Source organism: Melanotaenia boesemani, chromosome 8 (genome assembly GCF_017639745.1).
Source record: "Melanotaenia boesemani isolate fMelBoe1 chromosome 8, fMelBoe1.pri, whole genome shotgun sequence".
NCBI classification, from domain to species: domain Eukaryota; kingdom Metazoa; phylum Chordata; class Actinopteri; order Atheriniformes; family Melanotaeniidae; genus Melanotaenia; species Melanotaenia boesemani.
In genome coordinates, this window is record NC_055689.1 from 12732934 (window position 1) to 12759113 (window position 26180).

General features: G+C 36.8%; 1 protein-coding gene across 1 annotated transcript in view; it reads left to right on the top strand.

The window, feature by feature from the left end:
• Nucleotides 1–26180, top strand: part of brinp2 (bone morphogenetic protein/retinoic acid inducible neural-specific 2) — a 218505-nt gene that overhangs the window by 67255 nt on the left and 125070 nt on the right. The window contains exon 2 of the mRNA XM_041992672.1: nt 21158–21601. Coding sequence (XP_041848606.1) covers nt 21225–21601 — 377 coding nt within the window. The 5' untranslated portion in view covers nt 21158–21224. The remainder of the gene's footprint in view (nt 1–21157; nt 21602–26180) is intronic.

Here is a 26180-nt window from a genome sequence, read left to right on the forward strand (position 1 = left end):
GTGTTTTTTTCCCCTTATAAGGAGAAGCTCATTTTTGCACTGTGTATGAATTAGTACTGGGAGGTCATAGAACAGGTTTTCAGGTAAATTGTGGTGTGAAAGTGAAATGATTGAACTTAATATGCATGTAAAATAACCATTTTTAGGACTAAGCAAGTACATAAGAAATAAAAGTCATGCAGTCTCAAAACATGATTAAAAATATTGCTCATTCCCCTCTTGCCTAATATACCACCCTCAATACAAAATAAAAAAAAAGATATAGGATTGTAAGACTTAGATCATTTTTGCAGTGATTTTCTGGCTTCATATTTTTATTGTTATTGTGATGCTGTTGTGAGAAAACTGTCTATCTTTAAACCTAACTTGATGGAGGTTGTTCAGTCCCATGTGGGTGGCGAATATAGGGTGCAGACTGCACGTTTACTCCCTCTCACAGACGTCTGAATGAAGGATGAGGAACATTAAAGGGAAAGTAACCAGTGTGTGAATGACTAAATGTCATTGGTTTAACAGATTAATGAAGCCGTTAATGTTTTATCATTCTGTGTGTGAACAAGTTTTTAAACTCTTAAAACAAAATTCTTTTTAATCAGCTTTAAAAGGAAAACCAAAGGTCTCATCTAGGACTATTTCAGTTTTCTGTTCTGCCCCCAAAAACATTAAAGCAAAGAGCCTTAAAGAGAAAGTTTTAAATTAATGTGCTAAAATGACCTGATACTGGAATTAAATGTTTGAACATTGTGCTTGATACAGACACAAAGAATTTGACAAAATGAAGCTGTAGTGTACTGAAAGTATCAAAAATTAAATAAATAAATAGAAAAAAATAAAAACTCATGAGCTCTTAACCTTTATGATTTGGTATAATGAGTCTCTATTAACTGATCAAGATTAATTCGATACTGTGTGTAATCAAGCTGTCTGTTAACGTTATTTCCCATTCTGGTGGTGGAAAGTATTGCTGCTAAGCTTTATTTAGTTCTTTTCTGTTACACTTACAGAGGGCAAGGGGTTGTTGGGGCATTCTCACTTAATCTGGTATGGGCTCGCTCTTTTATAGCAGACATTTTACTTAGCAGCCTGCGTACACAATAGAAGCCTTTATTAAAATGCCATTATACCCTTGAGGATGTTCTGTACTCATCTCCATGAGTACCTTGGCCTTGCATCTGTCTTTTACAGCTAATCAAGGTAAACAGTAAATAACAGGATGTCCTTCTGTGTTTAAGTGCTTTAGTAATGCACATGCTGTCGGAAAAGATACACAGACTAGAAAGAGACCATTTAAAAATGTATTAAGTTTTTTACATCTTGTAACACCTCAGTGTTTGTGATTATTAAATGAGGGAGGAAAAGAGCAGAAGCTTAAAATACATGTTAAGCATTACTCAGTGTTTTTAGTGTTGCAAAGCTCTGGAGACTCAGTTCTGCTGGGAAGGACTGCTGTAATGCAGGCCTTCAAACAGCACTCATCTGTTCAACACTGAAAAGAAACATTTGTCTGCAGCTCTGAATATTCCCTTGAGACAGACATGAGACTCTGTAACTTCCTGCAATGGTTTGTAAAAAAAAAAACATGAATCTGATTAACTAAAAAAAGCTTGTCCATGTTGCAAAGGTTCACAGTCAGTGCTGTCTGATCATTTACCATTTGTTTACAAGATAACTTAAGGAGATGTTTGTGCATGATCAACAATCATTCTGCCGTCTCTAGCATAACAAGGATTATATAGGCTGTAGATGTCAGCTGAATTGGCTGAAACTTTGTAATTATAGGAGGTAATTATGTTATCAATTAATTTTGTGGGTTGCTTATCCTCTCTTGATAATTGGGTCTGCTTGCATTCCTTTTCCTATATGAAGCTGTACAACAAGAGCCAAAAGGAGCTCAATAACTTCAATAAGAAGAAAAGAAAAAGTGTTGCTATTTTTTTTTTTTTTTTTCTTGTCAATTTTCCTCAAGGTGAAGATCACAGAGAAGACAAGGCTCAGTGTTCACTGGAGCCAAATCAAATGATTGTCTGCACTGTGTGATAATGAACTGCGTGACAAATCCAGTTTGATGCAAACCTTTAGGCTGAAAAATATGGAATTACAAGTTTCTTTCTTTGCTGATAATTTTGATAAAAACCAAACATTTTGTCACCATTTCAGCTGTCGACGATGGCATGTGAAAACTTGAATGACATTTATTTTGTTTGCACTAACCCCATTAGATTCATAAGACTGAAAGGATGAAATGATCACAGTGGTTTCCATGGAGGTTAAATACAACACTGACCCATGATGGGTTTGTTTCTTTTATGCTGTTACTGCTGCAATTTCTGCTTAGCACAATGAAGTGTTAACGTTGCAGCCTGGCGAAGCAATTACAAGACCTCTTTGGGCATTATTGAGGAGCGGCGCTGCTAAGTAAATGGATTTCTATAGAAATCCCAGGGGAAAAGATCATTAAAAAATAGCACTCAATCTATCTGTGATGCGAGTGGAGATGCACTCTCTATGTGAGTGTGTGGGTGTGTGTGCATGACGGCTATGCATACCCACTGAGACCCAGGAGACTGTGGTACATCTGTTCCGGTAAAGGGACTTCTTAAACACATTTCAATGAACTGATATAAGCTGCTGAAATAGTCCTGTAATGGAGGCAGGTTTCTACTAATGCTGCTGGAAGGAGAAACAAGCTTTCAATCATACCTCTTCTTTCATTGGTAGCCAAGAATGCCTTTTGGAAAATAATAATGTTGGAAGTAGGTAGGCGGGGGGCGGGGGGGCTCTCTCTGTCCCAGAAGACAACTCTGATGAATCTTATGCAGATAAACCCAACCTATAAAAGCATTCTTTCATTGATTCACCATAATGTTAATCTGAGAATCTCAGAATCGGCTGCTTAATGCTGACAAGATTTAATGTGCAAAGTTATATGTTTCAAAAACAAAGATGTTCTCCTGTAAGATTTCTACACATCATTTATTTATTTAAAACATCTTGGAAATACATAGAAGAACAGATTTCATTTGGGGTGCTTGGGTCTAAACTTGAGTAACATATCATCATGCACTGTCTGCAGAAGAGATGAGATGATTGCCTCACGTTTAGCACTGGAAGTAATCCAGTCCCAACACAGAGCATATTTCCGTGATGACTTGATCGCAACATTCCTGCCCTTTAATACCGATTCCCCACAGTAATAGAACAATAGCACTGCCCCTGGCTACTGGCATCCACCACACAGAATTAAAACAAACAGATTTTGCCCTTTTCTTTTTTAAAAAATACATGCAGGGGCCTATAATATATCCTGGTCCTACCTCTGCAAGGATTCCTGCATGACACTGGTGCCAGTGAATAATGAGGCTGCAATGGATCCATGGAATGGGATAACATTTTTCATTTTAGTTCAGAACAAAGAAAAAAAGAAAAGTTGTAGGGTTCTGAATTATGCAGCAGATGCTACACTGTTTACCAAAAACTCTCTGATATAGAGGTTATTTGAAAGGATGGAGTGTATGGAACAAAGGGAAGAATTTAGATTCTGCATCAAACCTTTTTACCAAGTGATAAAAGAACAAGACGGATTAGAACGAATGCTATCTGACCCAAAGGAGCATGATGAAAAGAGGAGCTATTTGTCTGGCCACAGGAAACTAGAACAAAGCAAATAGGAAGTGTTTTCACAGAATAACACTGCCATGAAAGGAGAACACTCTCTTTACAAATGGTGACTAGCCTGGCACCACAAGCTTAGCAAGAGTAAAGCGGGCTCTTTCTGGGTACAAAAACAATTTGATATGTAAAAACAAATAAAAATAAAACATTGGCTTTATCCCAACAACTTTAAGATGAAGATGGATAAAGTTGGTAAGCAAAATCCAGTCTGTTTTTTCATCCAGCTTTGCTATAGCTAGCTAAATGCTAAGTTATCAAAACAGCTGAGCATTTGCAAAAATCTGTTCTGAACATTCAGTAAGGCTAGAGGTAAATGCTGGAGTGATGTGACTGGGGCTAAAGTTAGAAAGGTTAAGGACTAATTATGAAGAGATAGCAGGTTAGTGACAGAAGCACTGTAGCAAACACTTAAAATAGTGTGTATAGTTACGCGGTCTGGTGAGAGCTTGGTTTAATCATTCATAGCTAGCTTTCAGTAGCAGTAGCAGTAAAAGTTTAATTATTTTTTAAAAATTGAATGAGTAACATAACTTCTTCTTTGAGATAGCATTAATGGGAAACTATTATGGGAAAAATTATCCATGGGTGCTGGGGTTGAGTAGAGAAAATGTGTTATTGTGGATTTCAATAGGCGACATAGGATGTTAGGGAGTCCCCACATAAAGATGCAACTCTAATTCTATGTGTAAATATCTTCAGCAAACAGAAATCCACATATACTGATGTTTTTTGTTGTGTGTGTGCTACGTTCATGTCAACTGGTTCAATTTGATGCAGCAGGATGCGACTTTACATATCCCGTCAGGTTTTTAAAAACTATTTGCTTACGTTTGGTGACTTCAGTGAGTAAGTGGCATTGATGTGGGGTCTCTGGCTGTCCCTATCAGCTGCAGGCACCCTTTTCTTTCTATTTACACATTAATTCATCTGTACTTTTTGCACTCCACAGATAGTCTGTATTAGCATTTGATGCAATGGGAATTGTTCATGTAGCCATATCAGTTAGCAAGCTGTCAGATACTGTCAATGTTAACATTCTTCCTTATGTGATAGCCTAGCTACAGCCTATTTTGTTTGCAGTGTTCTTCTTCCACTGTTTGCTATTGCTTGGTTTTTATGAAAAACAATTATTGATGTCTTACCAAAAATGACATGAGAAAATATTTATTGTTTATCTGTGCTTTCAGCTTTGCAAATGCATGAATCTTCCTTTGAAATCTTTGCAGGCGCTAGAAGGCACAAGATGGGCAAGCCAATTAGGGATTTTAAACTTGAAGGGCTGGACTAGCTGAATCTGCACAATTTAAAGTAGGTACAACAGAAAATGTGTGGAAGTTATCTGGTAGCAACGTTGATTCACAGCTGCAGTTTGCTTGCTTGCATTGAAGCTGGAAAATTTGCAAGTGTTTAAGAATCTATTTTTAAATTATTTTGTTATGTTGCTTACAATTACAAAATTATGTTTCACTGTTTTATGAGTTATATAAGAAAATAGAAATCAACAGTGATGCCTGAATAAAGTGACAGCCAGTAGTAATTCAGCGTAGCGTAGTAGTTAGCGTAGTAGTTTGACAGGAAGCAGGGTAAGGAGAGCGAAGAAAGACATCCAGAAAAGGGCTCTACACATGAACCAGCTGTGTTGAGGAGCTAGATTATATGCTTATGTGACACCAGTCGCTTATTTTAATGACCAAAGTATAGAAATTATAGTTTGCCATGTCAATTTATTGTACAAATGCTGTAAAAACGTTTACATTATATGTTTGTTAACATGTTATGTGTTTTAAAGAAACACAATTTTGTAAGGGAGTTGCTAGTGTTACAAATATTTAAGGGGACCCAGCTCAGGTTTTATCTTTAAAATGTCCTCACCTACTGCGATTAATGAGATTCTTTCCAGCATCCTCCTGTCTGTGGTAACTAACTCCAGAATGGAATTAATTTAGAGAGTCAGGGTAAATTTACAACCTCACAACTTTTCTTTCTTTGAGTCTGTTATCTAGGCAGAATTTTGCAATTCTACAAGTGCAACCATGACTAGCTGACTAGATGACTAGCAAAGCATGACTAGTAAATTTAAATTAATTAGATATTTTTAGTAATTTCTTTAGGAAGTTATGCAAAGTAGCTATGCCCAACCCACTTCCTTGTACATGCTCTGAAGTGCTTTTAGACTGTGTCATAAGCAGGAGCTTCTGCAAGTTTTTGAAAAAGAACAACTTAATATTAGTGTAATGTGTTATTAACCTTCTCTTGATTAAGTCTTACTTTATAGGTCAAGCTAAGGAACCTCTGCATGATTAAACTCTGGCTGAACAGCTGTGTGGGAGCGCTGAATGAGCATAAACATGACAGTTTTAGAACAAGCATTCTTGCCTCTATGAGTGCCAGACGGGCTGTGGTTCTCCACCTGCCTGCTAACTACTTATTGAAGATGAATGGGCTCTGGGTGGTCATTACTTACTTTGTGAGATGAGCTTAAAAGGGATGGCGTTGCCCTTGTCAACATAAATGTAACCAATCATCATAAAGCCAAGCCTATTTAAAAACTATCCATTATATGTATAGCATGAACATATAATGTGCCACCAGTAAAAAATAAATAAATAAATAAATAAAAAAAATAATAATAATAACAATCACATCATACAGACAATGTAAAATATTGTACATGGTTAAAAATATCATAGGTCTTCTGTTTAGTTCAGCCCTTCTGAGCAAGACCCTGTCCAAATATTAAGTTTAGACTGATATGAAATAATTATAAATTGCAATAAATGCTTTATCTAAAATATATACAGAGAGAAATACTTGGATATAATCTATGCAGGGAAATCTATGCAAACCTTTGTAGAAAATGCCGTTGCTGACTGTTGCATCTGAAGCTGACTGACTGTGGGAACAGCGCACTGGATGTTGTGCACCGCTGTGGATAAGCCACTTACCCATACTGCAGCGTGAAGCCTGGAAACATGAGCTGTCTCTTGACGGTGATTTTACAGATCTCGAAAGATTCTGTCTTCACCATCTATTGCTTTCTTCATTAGGAAGTGGTTTTCATAGAGCTTCCTTTCAGCTATAGGATTCACTATTTTCCTAAGTTTTCCTACTTAGCCAACTCCAGCTGTATCACTGTGACTGCTCCCCCTTCTTTTAAACTCTGACAAACCAATGTTTTCTGACCATGAGGTAAAACATTGCTACTTGGACAACAGCCCAAAGTTGTTGCCTTAAGTACAATACTGCGATGTCAGATGAAGCAGCGGTAAAGTACTCATCAAAAGCGACCAGTTATAGTTCTTGTGTAATTTTCCACTAATTTCTGATTTTTCCTAAATTTTCACAGAATTTTCACTATTATTATTATTATTATTATTATTATTATTATTATTTTTTAACTCTGGGGTTAAGTATAGATATCCAGCAGCCCAAAGTGACTGATTCCCATTAAGAATTACCTCAGTTAGTATCGACACAACAAGAGTTTGTGCCTGTTAGCTCACTTTCATTATATCTCCAGGTTGTCTTAGTGGATCAGAACAGTTTGGGAGGTGGAAGTTTTCAATATCTCTATCATAGCACTCATTCTACTATGATATGTCTATTAGTCCACATATGGCCTGTCTGGCAATGCTATGCTAAGCTGTAAGTGCTTTCGCCAGCTCAATTATCAGCCAACTGCTCCTTTACGGCCTTCCTTTGACTTGAACTAAGGTACCTAGCCTGCAATGTTAGCTATTCTGATCTCAGTTCTAGCATTTGTACTGGTTTTAACATCTTAATCAGATGAACAATATGACAAAAATAATAAAAGATACATAAATATAATGTCAGAGAAGTTTTATTTTATGTCTGTCAGATTATTAGGGAATTCCTGATCCCTGTGAGTGACCAGTATAGTGCCAGATGACCAACTGTTTGTTTGTATATGGATTTTCTGTTAAATGCAATGGACCTAGCTAATGCATTGACATCTAGCTAATTCTTCCCATTAATGGCTTTTATTGTTAATTCAGCAGTATTAGCAGATGGAAGAACTAACCACATAGCTGATTATTGGATGCTGCTGGGCATTTCTGCTCTTCACAATTGACTGTATCAAAGGCAATTTAGTTATTATTGCATCACCATCACAGAGGCTTTTAAACAAAGCAAGCAGATCCAACAGATCAGCAGGAATTTGACCTCAACCTCTAATCAACCTTCAAGCTGTCATGCGGTATGCCAATATCTTACAGCAGTGCAATAAGGAAAGCAAATAATTATTTTAATCAGCAAAATTATCTATGGATGAAAAAAAAAAAAAACTTTTTTCATGCTGCATCAGTGCCTAATCATTTATTTATATTTAACTAAGGGGATCCTCGGTACAACTGTAATTTGCACAGTTCACCTACTTAAACAACTGTGTATCTACAAAAGCTACCATAAGCTTATTTATGGATATGTTTGTTTGTCAAAATGCCTCTATTTGTGACATTGTTAGGTATTGGCTTGTTCAGCATAGTGTGTCAGTTCAGCTGTTCACACTGACATCATGGCTGGTTAGTACTTTTGGTCAAAGGCCTTTTGTCAGACAGGGAATAATCATTTCAGCTTAATTTCAACCAATGCTAATTGCATGGCTGCCCTGTGAGCCTACGTGGCCAGACTGGTAAGCATATGTCCTATACACGAGCCCCAGTGCTTGCTCAATTATCTGCCAACTGTTTATATATGTAAAGATTTCATTCAGCAGTGGAAGCTGAAAGTTCTGCTTGGAGCTTGTTAGCATTGGTTGAAAGCTCCCAGTCTCAGATAGAGAGCATAACACAGAGTATATTTAGCATTAGCTTGGGGTGATTCAGTAATTAGCAGCTATGTTACTGCTATGTATGTCACGGCATTTGAATTCTACCATAATATGTTTCATCTGTAAGTTAGTGAAGTTTAAGAAAAAAAATCACTCCTGGGTCATTCAGGCAGTTGACATTTAAGACCTTGTCTTACTTAGCCAGGTTTAAGACATCTGCACTATATCTGCTATCATACAGAGCTTTAAAACTGTAAAAGGTCAAAGCATCTGTGACCAGGTGGTGGAGGGTGGTTTCAGTACCCCACTTATATTCTTGACTGTGCAGATTCTAGCTCTAAATTGCATTACACAAATTAGGCACAGTGTTTGAGCTTCACTACAGTGAAGCCATGATGATGTTCATATTTACAGTACATAGTCAATTACTTGAAAACAGCACAGTATTTCTAAGACATGGTTCTGACTAGCTGCTAAATTTAACACCAATGACTATGAAGCATTTGGGTTGCCGTTACATGAAAGAGCACGAGGAGTTTGTTGCCTTAAAGGAAAGTGAAATGAACCACAGCAATAATAAACACTGGCAAATTCTTTACTAAAAAGGTGAGGAATTCACAAAAGAAAGCCAGAAACTCATCGTAAAAAAAAGACAGTTTTACAATTTATTGTCCTGGATGAGCTACCCCTGTCCAATGTGCAAAGTGTTCACTGTAGCAATGGCAATTATTGTTTACATGTGTTAATAAACCAATGAAACATGAATTATATAAATATGTAATTCATGTTTTATAGGTAGAAAAACCTGAATTCTATACATATACAGTGATATATATTCATATATATATATAATATAGGCCATTGAATGATAGTAACAATATCATACATCAAAGTCTATAATCAGTATAATTGATTTAAATGATAAATTTAATAGATCTCTTAATAAAATAACATGTGTATTGGATCGGTACTTGATATCGGCAGAAACCTTAAACCCAGTAATCAGTTTTGGACAGAAAAGAATTATATTAGAACATTGCCTACTAAGAATGCTCTGACCATTTTTAAAGGCACTGTACTTAACAAAACCTCACTATGGAAAACTGAAATAGTTTTAAGCTCTAATTTGTTATTTTTCCCTCAGAGCCACATCTGACTAATTTGCTGCTAAATGCAATACATGTTTAGATAATCACATGTTTATTTGTTTTGGTGCTGGGCAGGTAAGGTTCCACTTAGTTTTTATATAAATGATTCCCTTTGGCTACAGCAGCATGAACAATCATAACTAACTAACTAACTAACTAGCTAACTAACTAACTGGGCAGCTTTAAGGATATGTTCAAACTAAGCTTTGACATATGTTACATACTAACTAAATAATACGTTCTTTAGTTGACTTGTACAACATAAGATATTTCACACAACATGCTCGTTTGGTTTTATTTTTTTCTTCATGTAATTCCCCCTATACTTGCCTCAACATATCTCTGGTATGTCTCTTGAGTAACTTCTCTGGATCATTACGGTAACTTGGAAAGCAAATTATTCATGCACAGGGATATATGGCCATAAGTGACTCTCATGTATATTTCAAACATACCCTCAGGTTTGTTTATATTGCTGTGTGTTAGGTTGTAAACTGAGTTCCCCACCCTCCCCCTCTGGGTCCTTTCAATTACCAGAATTTGCTTTGTGCCTCTGCTGGAAGAATATCAACTGATGCCAGCTGACTCGATGTGGACCTATGTGGAAAGGATTAAACCAGCTGGCAACTACTAAAGGCGATCTTTCAGTGTTCATATGGACTTTATGAGGCAGCTTGACCTAGTAGTGAGCTTTGTAATTGTCAGACCCATAGATGGAGAAAAATCGTGGAGTGTGTGTGTGTGTATGTATATGTGGGGAGTGTGTATGTGTGTGTGCATGTGGGAGGGGCTTTCTTTTAAAATCAGAAATTTCATAAAATTCATAGATGACAAATTTTCAATACCTCAAAAAACTTGCTGTTAAAATGTGTTATCGCTCTAAACCTAGTAATATAAACAGACTGAGCTATAACTCATATAACTCTAGCACACAATGAAGTTATGTAATAATCGTAGATGGTGATAGATGCTGAGGAACAATTTAGTAATACACCCTTCATATAATAATAATAATAATAATAATAATAATAATAATAAATGTATTTATGTATTTGGAAAAAGCAGCCATCAAACCTTAACTAGTGCATCATTGTCCACTATTCTTACTCTGAAGGTTGCAACTTACTGGCTGGCGCACTGTCAATACAACAGAATGGTAAACATTATACAAATGTCAGTAATACACCTGTGAGGCTCATTTCAGCCCATTCATCAATCACAGGACTTTCCTTGCAGTGAATCTCTAAAGAAGTGCTGCTTGTGCTTGTTACTTAGCAAGCACAACAAACTGATGGCAATGATTCCACCAAGGTCCACTATTGTGAAGCTCTAAATTTCAGCCAGGTTGTTTTCTATGACTCATAATGTTTGCTTACCTTCAGTGATAAACATCTCCATAGCATTATTGTTGTTGCATGGCGTGAATCTGCAAAGAGAGCATACTTAAGCAATGTAGGACAAAGAGCTTCTGTTCCAGGTGTTTGTCATGTTCCACTCATCAAAACATTCTGGTGGAGCCGACACAAATGGCATATGGTAGTACTGCTAAGACTGTAGCTTATGGGACTAAAACTGAAGATGGAATAGAATGTAAATACAGTCACAACTAAATTGGTGGTTTTTTTTTTTTTTTTAAATATTGTAACACTGGTATTTTAATTGCTTTCTACCAGGGGCTCATGTTGGTGTGGTGGTTAGCACCTTAGCCTCACAGCATGAAAGTTCCTGGTAAGGACCTCAGTTGGAGCGTTTCTGTGTAGAGTTTGCATTTTCTCCCTGCATGCATGGGTATTCTGACTTCTTCCCATGAAATAAAAATAAAACATATGCATGTTAGGTTACCTGATGTTCCTAAATTCTCCCTAGTAACGAGTGTAAGCTTGAGTGGTTGTTTGTCTTTCAGTTTTAGTCCTGTGATGGACTGGTGACCTGTCCAAGGTGTAGCAGCTGGAATAGATACAAACCCCTACTAACCCTATATCAGAGTAAAAGAGTATGGAAAATCGATGAATGCTTTTTTTTTTTTTTTTTTTTTTTTCTATCCCTGGTCATAGTGTATTGTGACTGCTACCCAGAGGACTCTTTCAATTAGTTAAATTAATCCTTCAATTAGTTAAGTCATTTCCCTCTGGACTAAAAGCACCCTGTGTGAACTTAATGTTAATAATAAACTGTTGTCTGTTGAGAGAATATTAGCATCATTCAAATATGTTGTCTTACATAAACAATGTTTTTTTTACACAACAGCATTACCAACTGAGCTTTCTAGGGGCCCCCATAAACCCACATTTACTGTGTGTCTTTTGAGTCTATACAGTTTGATTACACTCAAATTAGTCTGTTGAAATCTTGTTTTACAACGTTGCATATTTTATGAAACTGCTTTAATTATTTTCTGGGTATTGAGTAATTAGCGAACTTCAGGCAAGGTCAATGAAGTAGTTTAGGTTTAATTTCCATAGCCCATTAGCCTTTATTTGTCAGCTATCTTATTTATTTATTTGTTAATCTTTTATTTCCATTCAGATTAAAAACCAAAAAAACAAATATGTCCATAATTACTTTATACCACAAAGCAAAATGGAAGCTGAATTATGACCTTCTTCCACAAATTAACAGTGTGCTCAGATAGCTGCATAAAATATCTGTGGCATGGTTTAGTAAAAATACCACAATGAGCAGAACAACCATTCTCTTTACAACCATCTCTTTAAGCACTAGACTTTGATTTACCCCTCCACTTCACAGTAGTGCCTCCTTTGATTCATACTCTACCAAGTCCAAATTTTGACACAACAGATTAATCAGTTACCAAATTTCCCACCACCCCAGCTCACTTTTTCCAAAGGCTGAACACAATTGTTGATCCAGCACATGGAAAACCATGCATACTAATACCTACATCAATTTCGAGTTACATACTCACCTATCATGCATGTCTACACTGTTAAAAAAAAACAAAAAAAACAAAAAACAAAATGCAAACACAGGAAGAACATACAAATTCTACACCAGCCAGAATGTTCTAACACAGTGAAAAGCAGAGTGTTTACTACAGCAAAACCTCACTGTTGTTAAATTTATTGCTATTAATTGTTGTGTCTAATGGATTAATTGACTAATTGTTTCTGCTGGAGCCTGGGGAAATCATGAACCTGCCATCGACAGCGAGTCAATTGCACCTATCCACAAATCATTGCTCTGGGGCCCAGGTTAATCTGGCTGTGGCTTACCATACAGTTTAAAACAAGCAAGTCACAGTATTAGAACAAGCACTTTAAGCAGGTTTCTCCGATTTTTCAAACACCACCAGTGAGTGGGTGTGGTAAGACAGAACAGCGAACAGCTCAAACGTCTTTCAGCATAACACGATGCTGACAGGCTGTTGTTTTCTCAATTATCAGCTGGTAAAGATGTTAACGGAGGTATTGATGGGCCTTAATTGACCATATGGCTGTTTGTTTTTCTAGCTGGAAGCTGTCCAGAAAACACACTGATAAGACATGCATGCACACACGGATGCAATATGAACTGCACAGAAACATGAGCGCACACACAGGAAGCAACACAGCATATCATTTGTAAAGCTTCCAGTTCCCAACCACAGGTCATCAGAGTGTGTCTCAGGACATTATCACCGTTATGCTGCACTCGTACATGATTGCTGACTCTGCTGCTTGGTAATCTGTGCATCAGCGTCAGTGCGTGCTGTGCATTGAGCATGAGGGGGGTTCCTACCACCTGCTTGTTCAAGACTTAGCCTGTAGGCAGAACTCAGCTGAGAAAAAGCCAATTACATCTTTTTCTTTTTACTTCCTTTAATCAGATGCACTTTAATGCCCCTTTTTATTGTTTTAAATTGATTAATGCGGACACACTTTTTAACTGCAGGTCGCACTCATTTTTAATCCTTAAGTCACCCTTCTTTTCCAAGATTCTTAACAAGGAAAGGGGTTTGCTTGGTTAATCGTCTGCAGGGTTGTTTTGAGAAGAATCTCATAAATTATTGACGGCTACATGGAGGAGTTTGCTCGAGCATGGTGATCAACCTTTTCCTGCTTTAATCATGATTATTGTTCCTCCTGTTTTGGGTTTGTCAACAAGCTGCTTTGAAAACTCTGCCAGTTTTCAAAGCAGCTTGGTTTCTCTAACCCTCTCTAACATATCAGCACTGGTTTGATATATAAAACTGGGCTGATATTAACAACCAATATTTATTTCCTACTGTTTATATAATGCGAGGAGGATGCTGCCTCAAATCATTCAACGCAACCAATTTGATCTGAAAAACCACCATCCAGAGGTTCACAAACAAGGGTGGGAAGCTACTGCTGCTAACTTTAAATTTAATTTTGTAGAGAATTTACTAATTTTATATGGCTTAAAAATAAATATCAATAACAATAAATATGGGTTATTGGCCTTAACAGCAACATTAATATTGTTGGATGTCGTGTCCCAGCTTATATTGATGTTGTAACATGATTCCTTGAGATTCACTTAAAACAGGTATTTTTGTGAGAAATAATCTTCTCAACAGCTGTATCTATTTTTGGGCCCCTTTTAGGCCCGTTATTTCTCAGGTATAGTGATGTCCATTTTAGCATGCAGTTTGGTCTTCCATTTTGTTCTCTCCAACAATAAGTCATCATAAGATAGTTAAATTTAAAGCTTAGACAACTTATTAATAGCCTATGATCAGAAGAAGAAGAAAGACAGTAGGTTTGTTAATCTCTATCAATCCTGTGAGGAAAGCGCAGCTCTAACCAGGATGCTTTGTAATGTGTCCCTTAAAATGTCCTCCTCCCTTCTGCTGCTATTGAAGAGTTCTCATTGATGTGAGCCAATAAAAGAGAATGACTCATGTGAAATAGAGCCTGGTTTCTACAAAATTCCACCAGATTACAATACATAGTAGAGTTATGTAGGTGAAAGCTGAGCACTAACAATATGGAGGCAATGAAATGCACTTCATATCGCTTTATTTCTCACTGTGTAATAGTTGACAGCTTGGTACTCGTCCAGGCAGAGAAATCGGCTTCAGTCACTGTTTAATATTCACATCCAACCCAAGCCCATATCAAGGTGTAGATTTGAGCGCCAATCTCCTTTGTTTTTCTTCTTCTTTTGTATTATCCTGTGCATATGTGTCTTTTCTTCTGCTATTCTCTCTTAACCTCCCTGTTTACTTAACTGTCATTGTGTTTCATTGGCATCAGTCCTCCTCCACAAGGGGTTGTCCAGCTCTCGCAGCCCCACACTCCACCTACCTCTCTGCCCCCTGCCACCTTGGTGAGCAAGCCTGAATTTACAAGGCGGGAGCAGGAGCAGGTGTGCAGCTGGTCGGTTAATGCTGCTGACTCGCATAAACACTGAAAGGTTAGCAGTGAGCTGGTGGGGTTGAGAAATACAGCTGGCCTCTAATGCTGATGGACCTCCACCAGCTCTAATGTCTACCAACGGCCCACCCCAGGTGCTTAACAGCATATGCACTCATAAATATATACAGAAATAAATGCGGGACTTCCACGGCTACACATCTACAAATAAAATAAGAGTAACATATGTGTGCCAGATCCAATAAGAACTCTCAGCTGTGGTAATTGTAGCACACACAGATAGAGAACTGATGCATTCTGCTGCTGCTCTCTGCAGCACAGAAAAAAATGAAGGTTGTAAATTTATCTGACTCAGCTAGGACATTGGCTTCCCCACATAATTCTCTGCCCTCCCCAGCTCGAGCAGAAATTACTTGAATGAGCCAGGAGGTCATCCAATTTTCACCTTAGCATTTGGTTCGGTCACTCAGTTGCTGGGTGGAAACTTCAAGTAAAAGTTCTAGTTCTTTAAAGGGTCCTTTTTTTCTCAGGTAAACATTTCCCTGTTAATGTGTCTACATCTCTTTCCATTCCAGCTTTTTCCATGTTTCTCATTTCCCACTTTTCCACCTTCTTCCATCTTGAGCAAACATGATACAAGTCTTTGCTTGCTAAGCCCAGTGAAGGTGATGGAGAAAAGAAAAAAAAAAATCCATTAAGCATAAGTCTTGGTTCCCCTTTACTCTGTCATTCTGAGATGTTATTTAAGCGTGACACGTGGTCGATTTTTCCATTTCACCTGGATGCCCTCACACTCCCTCTCCCTCCCTTCGGTCCGATGGATTCAAGATGACCATGCATGCATACCTTACCTCTTGCTCTCCTAGATTTGATTGGAGAGAAAGGTAAATAGGCAAAGGGTGTGTGAATAATGCAAGGCGAACATTAAATGTCAGGGCTAAAAATTCACTATTTCCTCCTATTGTCTCGCTGGCATTCGCAGCATGTTTTATGCATTTTATAATTAGCGTTGGAGTCTCAGAGGAGAAGGAAGCCTGGCAGTTGCTGTGAATGTTTATTTCTGAGAAAGGAATCCTTTTAACAAGTTATAGAATTTTATCGGAAAGGCAAATCACAGCTTCTTGAAGTAGAGAAACATTTTTTTCACTGAATAAACATATTTATAAGTTACTTCAAAAAGATATTGAGGCTTTTAGAACAAATGGTGGACCATACTGACAACCAATTTTGAGTTATTAAGTCTTCCACAGGAAACAATCATTAGAATATTTTTACTTTCAGGCTGACTGGAGTCAGTTTGAGAAATTTGTCGGTCATACACGCAATTCAGATCCTAAGTTAGAAGTTTAAAATCCGAACTTAGCATATGTGTTGGTTAGACAGCTAAAGCAGCCAGAAGTTTTTTCTAACTTTCTGCTACAGAGCTGACATGGTTAGCAAAGATGACTTGGTGACTTTTTAAAAAAATGAAATGACAAGGTAGAACTTGTTTTACAAAGTTTTTAACACTAAAAACCTGTAACTTCATGTCAGGACGCAGTTAGAAGCTCCCGATGATTTGTAACACTGTGTGTATTCCAACGTGTTGGAAACATAACAGACTTGTGACTTCATGTAACCGACAGGGTCTGTAAGCACTTTATAATTCTGTAGAACCGGAAACATGCAGTGCATTTGTAGGCATTGTGCAATTGTACTGATGCACTTTGTTACGTAACACACGTTTCAATTCAACATCTTCGTTTAGATCCTGGTCGACAGGGCACTCCTTCTAGTCTGAGATCAACAAAACTCTCATAGTTTTCATTTCTTTTTTATCATTACTGTCATTCTGTTATTATTCTTATTGTTATCATATTGTTGCATCATGTTGGCCGGCCATTGTGTACGTCCCACATCATTTGGAACTTTCTCTATTTGTTTTTGTTGTTGTTGTTGTTTTTTTACTATTACATAAAAATAGGAAAAAAAAACTTTGTAAATATCTTTAAAAATATCATACAGTATTTATGATCACTGACTGATATTTACCCATGCACATGATGTATTCCCACACACACATAAATAGTTTAAAATGAAATATTTAATTCAGCTGTTCTTGTAAATGAATTTGGCTGCTGACTTGTTTCTTTCTGAACCCTAACTATTACTCACTTGAGTGGTTTTGTTTTTTTTTTCCTTTTTTTTTTTGCCTCCTCTCATCTAAATTACCAAGTGTATTGAACTTTCTAACAGTCTCAGCCGGTTTCCTGAAATTGGGACATCGTGTTTACATGCACAATATTAGCAAATCCCCAATCATAACTGGGACTCTTACACTGCTTGCACAATTATTAGGCAAAATGAATTTTCAAAGATTAATTTCATTTTTCAGAAAATAGCAATGCTTTCAGTCAATCCAGGATGTTTTTGTACTTCAAAGCTAAATGTTTCACAAGGAAAGGTGAAGTTTCTTTACAAAAAGATGCAAGTGTGCAGAATTAAGAGGACATTTCAATTTCAAAGAAAAAATACTGGAAAAAACAGTTACTAATGTATTCTAAAAAAAAACAAAAAATAAAAAACAAAAGAACAATAAGTTCTTTTATTGAAGTGAAACAATACAATCTAATGCATTTTAATGATCATATTTGTCATATCTTTTTCAATAATCATGGTGTCCCGCTGTTCTGTCCCTACAAATTGAATAGGAGAAGTAAACCTCATGTTAGTATTTCTACATCATGGCAGATTTTTTCAAATGCATCATTTAATAAACCACTACGTTTGAATAATGAGGGAAGATTGGTCTGCTTTCAATCATGGACCTGTGAAAGACTTGACATGGAGACAAACAAATGTTTCAACATTTTCTCTCGGGTTATATTAAAAAACACATAATTAGTGGAACTAAAAAAATAACAATAGTTTGTGCTGAAATACTATCTTTTTACAAAACTTTTTTTGGATCCCATCACTTCTTGCCTATCACATGCAGTACTTCTCATGACCACTAGAGGCTACATGTTCTTCAAACAGCGCTGCAGTCCATTTCTGCTTGCATGCGGATACACCATATGGGCACAGAGTCTCTTTTTCATTATGTAGCAGTCAAGTAAGCATTTGCCTTATTTGGAGTTTAAAAATATGCAAATAAATTAAAGGTTTCATCCTTGCTCATCTTTCACCGACAAATGCAAGAAAACACAGAAGTAATTTTTGTGTAAAAGTTGTCATGTAAGGATGGCTTTATTTACAAGTTCTCCAATCTGTTGTGGCAGTTTTGATTTTATTGATATTTATTCACATACTCCTGATAGTTTCCTGAAATGCTACATAGTGTACTCCTCTAAAAGAAATCTGTTTCAGACAAAAATAATAATTGTTTAAAGAATAATGTCTCTTAGTTTCAAAATTTTTGGGGGACCATGAATGAAGTTTTTCTTGCTTAAGAAAAAAAAAAAAATCCCTGTACATAAATATGAAAAAGGCATTTTAATAAAATCTATCACTAGAAAAACACCAATATGATTTTCATCCTGCTGTTAGATCCATACACATGTTCGCTTGACAAATGACTTTATTTGCCATTTGGAGTCACAGTAATCTCACAGTACCATGGGTGAAAATTAAAAATGCAGCACCCCGAGTAATGTTTTTTTCAAGTCTCAGCCTGCATCTATCCACCTGAAATTAATTCTTTAATTTGTTTGTATAATACACAGGGAATACTCAGGATCCCAATCCACTTAAAAGCATCTTCTGTGCTGCTTTCCATAGCTGTTCTGGAATGCTGATTTGTCCCAGAGGACTCCTTCCAGCAATCCTTCAAGTCATTAACATTGAAATGAAAAGCAAGTCTCTGCTTCTCTGAAGGACACTGTGAAATCCTTCCAGTGTGTCACGTTAGGAAAAAAAAAGTCTTCATGCAGTGATCTATGTTTGTCTGGGCTGTCTAATGAAAGCAACATTAGGAGGTGGCGTCTGATGTTCGATACTGAGAATTCACGCTCAAGCTGTAGTGTGGCTCGTGCTGTTAACGCCGACTGCTATTTGTGGAGGCGTGTGATGACATGCTTGTCCAAACACACACATCATCAAGAAGTTGAAAGCTGTCAGGCTAGTCACTGTGGTGCCACCTCAAACATTTGCCACTCTGTGTTTTACAAGTGCTACTTCAGATAGAATTCAGTCCTTCAAAAACTTTTTATAAACTCATTCCATATTCAACCTTTGCAAAGCTGTTTTCAGCATCTTTTTGACAGCTTTGCCATTTCACAACATAAAGGATATTTTAGCATGTGTTTGTATTTCCCAGACTTTGCACTTTTTAATGCTTCAATGACACCAGAAATTATTTTAGTTTGATTCATCAAATATTCAGCGCTTCAATGCGTTTCTTTGAAAAACATGTTTTACCTCCAAAAATGTTTGGATTTGTGAAAAGAAAGCACATTATAATGAAGGACAACCTGGACGGAAATCACATTTGCATCATTACAAAAGCAGCTATTGGAGAACACCTTGCACTCTTGGGTCATGTTTATCATTTCAATGTGTATAATTCAATGAATGCAGACACAAAAGGTTAAATATACCAGCAGCAGCAAACAGGTGACAGTTATCATACTTCATCAGCATTTGACTGGTGTTAAACAAGTCAAGAAAATTCAAAATTTTATTAAAAAGAAAAAAAAAGAAAAGGAAAATATTGGTGCATCATCAGAGCAATTTTTATGATTGGTTTTAGTCCATCACTGGTGGTTTCATTATTTTATTTATGACACATTTATGTTTGCTTTAAATGATAAATTGTTGCCATGTTTAGATTTTTTAAGGGGTTTGTCAACAGCTGCTGTGTTGTCAGCATTATCAACTATGGTCCCCTCACCAATTCATGACTCAGTTTTCTACGAGGTGGCACTCTCTGACGTTCCTAACAGAATAAACTTTTGGTTTAATGAGAGACTTTGTCAACTCTGTACAGATAATGTGAATAAAATTCTAAACTGATACAAATATAACACCAATATGCAGATAAATTTAGTCCCACCAGCTCAGAAAATGACTTCTTTAAACATCATGTTGTTACATGAAACTATAGAAGATGATGTATCCTAACCTACAAAAAAAATGTTTATTTGTTTTTCTCTTTAAAGACAGCTGATGTTCTAATTTTGTCTCTTGCCCTGGCTCGTTCCTATTGCATAGTATTTCCTAGTTTGGAAAGATTCCATAAAATTTCACATTGAAAGTAGCCACAGGGACTCTGTGTACACATCTGCTTGCATAGCTCTAATTGGGGAGCTTCTTCTGTTGAGGTTTTTGGCTGTTAATGATCTTTGGATGTACAATCTTTCTTCAGAAAGTAGTGCTGTTGGTAGCCCCAGAAGACAGATGTAATTATATACCTCCTTTAAGTCACAATTTGGAGTAAAAATCCAAACTATTGACCCTGATTCTGAGAGGAGCTGAAGCCTCAGTCATACTAAGAGGCCAATTTTTCTGTCATGTTTTGTTCCCATGAGGGATTGCAAATGGTCAAAGATGATGCATTTATATATCATCTTGGGGATGGTTTCTTCCAGGATGGCAGTGCACCCATCTATACTTTGATCAGGGTGAAAATTTAGATTAATCATATGCTATGGCCTTCCCAGTAACTAGAAATCAACCAAAATGGGAGAAATAATGTTGTTCCATCTCCAAAAGAATTCCACAGACTTGTACAGTCAGTGTCAGAGAGCACTGAAGCTGCTGTTCAGATACATGCTGGCCACATTTATTTTTAGACACTTTGCTGAATTTTCTTCTTATTTGTAATGTGTCTGTAAAATTGTTTGGTTTCTTTTCAATAATAGCCAGTTTCTTCATCTGTTAATACTATTTTATTGCTTGACAACTCTTCAGAAGTAAAGTCAGTGCCTCTGTGATTCCTTCATTTAAATGTGTGCTTTGTTTAATAATAATAATTAATTAGGAATCACACATTAGCAGAATATTGTTTATTCTAAGATTCAGTGCAGTCACACATTACTGTGATTGATGTTAACTGGATAAACAGCACTTTGGGAGGCTTTATGCTGCATTCAGAATCAAAATATGTGGACAAAAATGTCTATAACTTACAGAAATCCATGAATTAATCAGAATTATTTTATGCAATGAAACATGTTTAAACATTGCTATTAAGAAATTAAAACAATTTCTTTCTGTTTCCCACTCAGACCAGCAGGAGGTGACTGTCAGAAGAAATGCCGGTCCCCGGTGCCCTAGTACATCACCACCGGGACCATGGCGACTCCTTGGCCAGTGAGAAAAGAGAGGTGCTCCCATGGCTGCACCATCTTTGCTAGATGGTCAATATCCTCTTTGATGCTCCTATGGTTACCTTGGGCGTTGCTATGGTTGCCATGGCCTACTCGAGCTGAACAAGTGGGCGGCGGAGGAAACAACGGGAAAACCCTCCACAGTTCCCTTTCATCCCCCTCATCCTCATCATCCTCCACGTCCCTTTCCAGCTCCTCAGCATGGGGGTTCAACACGAGGCAGAGCGGGGGGCAGCTAGACTGGCTGCTGTCCGAGAAGGGACCTTTCCACAGATGTCCAGAGTACACAGAGTTCAGAGAGAGGTTCCAACAGGGGTTTTCTACCAGATACAAGATTTACAGGTGAGAGTCATGTTAATTTGTATGTGTGTGTGCATGTGTGTGGGTGTCTTTATTGGCTTGAAGGAGAACAGCAAACAAAATGAGACTGCACTTAGGATTTAAAAGATCAATAAGTGGAGGAGAAAATGGCACTCTCACTCAAAGCTAAGTGTGAGTCAAGGTACCTGCCTGTTCCCTGACAAGTGGGGCTTGCCTTCCATTTCAGATTATGACCTTTGAATATAAAACCAGTTTACCAGAGACCTCTTGTCACCAGATGCATATCTTGAGCTCAGAGGAGTAAATCAAAGTGACATTCTCAAGTAGGATCAAATAACCTGAAAACAGTGTTGTAACCAGTAAAAAAGAGAATAAATAAGAAAAAATAAATATCAAGCAAAAATACTTTACCCCTTCTCTCGCATAGAATCAATATTCTGTTTTTACAAATTATTGTAGAAAACAATAAAAATACCTATAATTTTTTTTTGCCCATCTTCAAATTACTTTACAAAGCCTATTCTTATTTATTTTTTTATTCTCTTACAGCTAGCTTAGATTACCACAACTAGCTACTATTCACCCATCCATGACTGTAGTATTCTTATGTAAGTTTGAATATTGCAACATCAACTTCAGAGAGATTGCAGAGAAAATCCCTTTTTTATGCTGGAGTTCATCTCAAGAATTCATATAGCTCTGTAGGAAAACATGTAAAGAAATCAAGACTTCATCCAATCATTTCCTCCAGCCTTGTAGTGCTGCTGTGATATGGTCCGACAATGTGTTATATCACATATCCAGCAGATTAAAGCCAGAGCACTAAAAGCTCTCACTGTAAATTTCAATGGCATGATGAAGCATGTGTAGGTTGTGGTTCAGTCAAATATGTTTTTTTCTCTCAGTCCCCCAGACTTTCTTCTCATTCCTTATCCTCCTGATTCATGATCTCTGTGGGCTCAGAATAAATGTAGCGCAGTGACTGAAAGGACCATTTTATGAGCAACCATTACAACTTGAGATGCAATATTGAAATCGCACTCAGAAAGTCAGCTTCTGAAGAGCTGCAGCAACAGCAATCCCAGCCTACCCAATACAAGTGAAAAAAATAAGCGAGGAACAGACTGTAGACTTCAAGCTCCCCTTCCCAGTTAGCTAGCAAGTTTATTTATTAATTATTTTATATCTCTTAACTAGAAATGAAAAACTCTTCAGTGTTTTAATATTGGAGTGGACTGCACCAAGATACTAAGTAGGTAATGATTTAAGTTGAGGTAAGTGAATTAGATTGTGAAAAGGACTTTGATCATTATCTTTTTTCTGCATCTTGCATGGAAAATGGAAACCAGCTTTGTTTGTTTTATGGTTAATAAACATCCAAGCCATGCATCACAGTATGTGTTTAGCCCTGAGAGATATATTGCAATCACTCAAGTGAATCTCAGCTGGTTAAATATCCACTCCGTCCACTTTTTCTTCTAAATGTGATCATTTCTACTGCTTTTGAATGCTTCTCTTTAGTTGTTTTTAATTCCTTGTCTTGTTATCACATATATTTGAAGCGCCGTCACTATTTTCTTATATTTATTAACTCACAAATTACTGATTTTAGATCAGATAAAATAAGATTCAAATGAATATATTAGTTCACTGTTGTCCCTCAGCACAGTGATGGCTAAACATGCAAATAAAGGAAGCATTTCAGATTTATCCCAATGAGTTTGGACACTTTCTGAACAACTATGGTTTTAAGTTAATATTATTAATTACTGGCATCTCACATAATTATGTAAGGAGGGGAACACAACGGTCTGAGAAGAATTTCTTATCAAGATTTATCATTTGATTTGCAGCTGCAACACAAATATATGCAGGGGGCGGGAAAGGACCAATGTAAGCTGATAAATCTGTGTAATTCATAATTCTCCTTTTGGTGCAGACCGTTTTCCTGCGGGAGGAGACTTTTTGTGCCAAGCCAGGTAGCTTTCCCATGTCTGGAGGCTATTGGCTGTGTGGTTGTAAATGATGCAGTGGAATCCTGGACCAGGACCAGAGTTTTTGTTGGCTGCTATTATCACTATGCTGAATTTAATTAAAAAATATGAGTTCTTTATCTGCTAAGGCTGCAATTTGAATTTATATTTCCTCAACTTTGATTAAATGTAGATTTATTTTCTCTTTTTTTCCCCTTCAACTCCCTACTAGCTCCTTTAAAGTCGATTTTCCTAAATGGCCTTTTCTTTAGTCACATCAGACTTGCTTATTTGTTTTTCTTATTTTTTTTATTTGCATTAATATATCTGTTTTGATAGCAGAGAACAAACTTTTCAAGTTTTTCAACCAGAATGTCTATTTTTCTCTCTTTCTATGACTGATGTCTTTTCTTAATTTTTATTTGACGAAATCACCTGACCGTGTGCAGATAGGTTATCACCTGGTTTGCAGTTCTTCAGTTCACTAAGCTGTAACCTGGTTCCTGTGCCAGCTCTTCAACACTCCTCTGATGACTTAGATAGCAGGAGGTTAAAAAAATCTCCTTTTTTCTAAAAACAACAAAAAGTTTTTTATGACATCGTTTTTTTTCTTTGTGGGGTCTGTTCTTTGTCAAACATGGCACAAATAAAAAACATCAGTTTTCTCATCTCCATCCATCTCCCTCCTTCCCTTTCTGCTGTCTTTACTTTTTTTTATCTCCTTCTGCCTCAAGTAAAATCAAATTGAAATGGCAGCATCACTTATAGATGAAGAGGAAGTGTTGTGTAAAAGGATATTTGAAGGTTGTGTAACATGAGTCAGAGATATGACTCTGTACTTAGCAGGCAGACACCTGAGTGATTCCTTTCTCTTAACCTTCTGACTGTAGAATCTCCCCACTTTTGCCATTTTCCTTAACAGGGATGGTGAGCAAACACATTAGCATGGGCTACAGTACATGTGTATCATAGAGCTATTGCTGCATTTTTACTGCTTTACAATTGTAATGTTTTTTTTTCTTTAGAGGCACTTGTGAGTCATAGACTTTGGTTGGTTGCCTTGTCTAGTCTTTTCTTTGACATCTTTCCCCCTTTATGCATATTTACTGCATGAAAACAGCCAACAACCTCCACACAATGAATACCATACATGAATGCATGCAGCTGAAAATTTACACATTTTATGCATGTATATTTGAAAACCTTCTTTACTTGACAATGAGATGGACGCCTGACTGTTTTAGTATGCTATAGTAGTAAGACAGATGAAGGTTGGTGATAAGCATGATGTCAAATATGTTAAGAAGTTATTAATTTAGTCATTGTCTAAGCAGAAAATGTGATCTGGCATTATGTTTCTCTCAGAGTTAAATATATAAAAAATAATTTCTTGGAGAAGAGCAGAATTTTTACTATTTTATTGGCCACAGACAGTTTTTTTTTTTTCTGTTTATCCAAATATCATCATGTCATGATTCAGGCATATCGAACCGTGAGAATGCTGTATCTTATTTCTCCTTCTTGCTGTCAGTCATTGCCACCTTCTTTGTGTATGCACACTGTGGAAAAAAAAGAAAAATCCTGAAATCCGGAGATTGTTTTTGCTTTTTGTCTTCTGCATTTTGCGTAAAAACAGACCCATTTATCCATTTAGTCTTATTCATTTATAGCCATTTTTGTTTATTGTAGTCTCATTATTATAATAATATCTTACTATAACAACCTTGCTTATGACTTATGATATAAATACTGAAACATGTTACTTTTCCCAAATCTGATCAGTGATTGTGAAGTTATTGTATGCGTAGAATAATCAGTGAATAGATGAATAAGGGAACTGAACATCCTGAATAAACACATAATTGTGCATTTAGACTAAAATATGTACCATATGTGGTTATTTTATGTAATTCAAAAAAGGAATCTCGTGGTGAGTCATAGTAAAAACTGCAACTCCAAAAAAATGCACTTTCCCGCCATTTCTAACTGAACTGCTCTGACCTCACTAATGCTAATTTCAGATTATCAGTAAGGAAAACAAGAGTGGACAGGCTTGTCTTTGCATTAGTTTTCCACAGAGCAAGAGTAAAATTGTCTGCTCTTATTAGCTTTTAATCAGGGGTAATGGAGATGTGAAAATGTGGTAGACACATTTTCCTTGGCTAGCCTAAATCTCTTAAATCTTTTAATGTCATCAAAATATATCTCACATCAGTTGTTACAGATTAAAATGTTTGAAAAACTATGACTGTTTGAAGTTGTTACATTTGCATTTTCTCGTGAGCTTTCTGTCGTCTTTTAGGGCGGGTTTCCTATTGTGAGAATGACATACAGGTCTAGTTTTATGACGGCCAAATAGTTACAAGCAGACAGCTGGATGTAAACATGTCCAAAAAAGGCAAGGGGCCCTCTTAGTCAGCAGTAGTTAGTACCTATCAACAGAGGTCCAAGGAGGGACAGCCCCATTACTCAGCAACAAGATCGTATCTGTAATGCCTTGTAACTCACAGAGAAAAGTAGGCTTAAAGGGTTGCTGCAGGGATCTTGGTGCCAGACAATATTAAAGAACATAAATTACAAGGTCGTTTGATAGGTACTGTGGTTTATTGATAGTGTTTTCACTATCT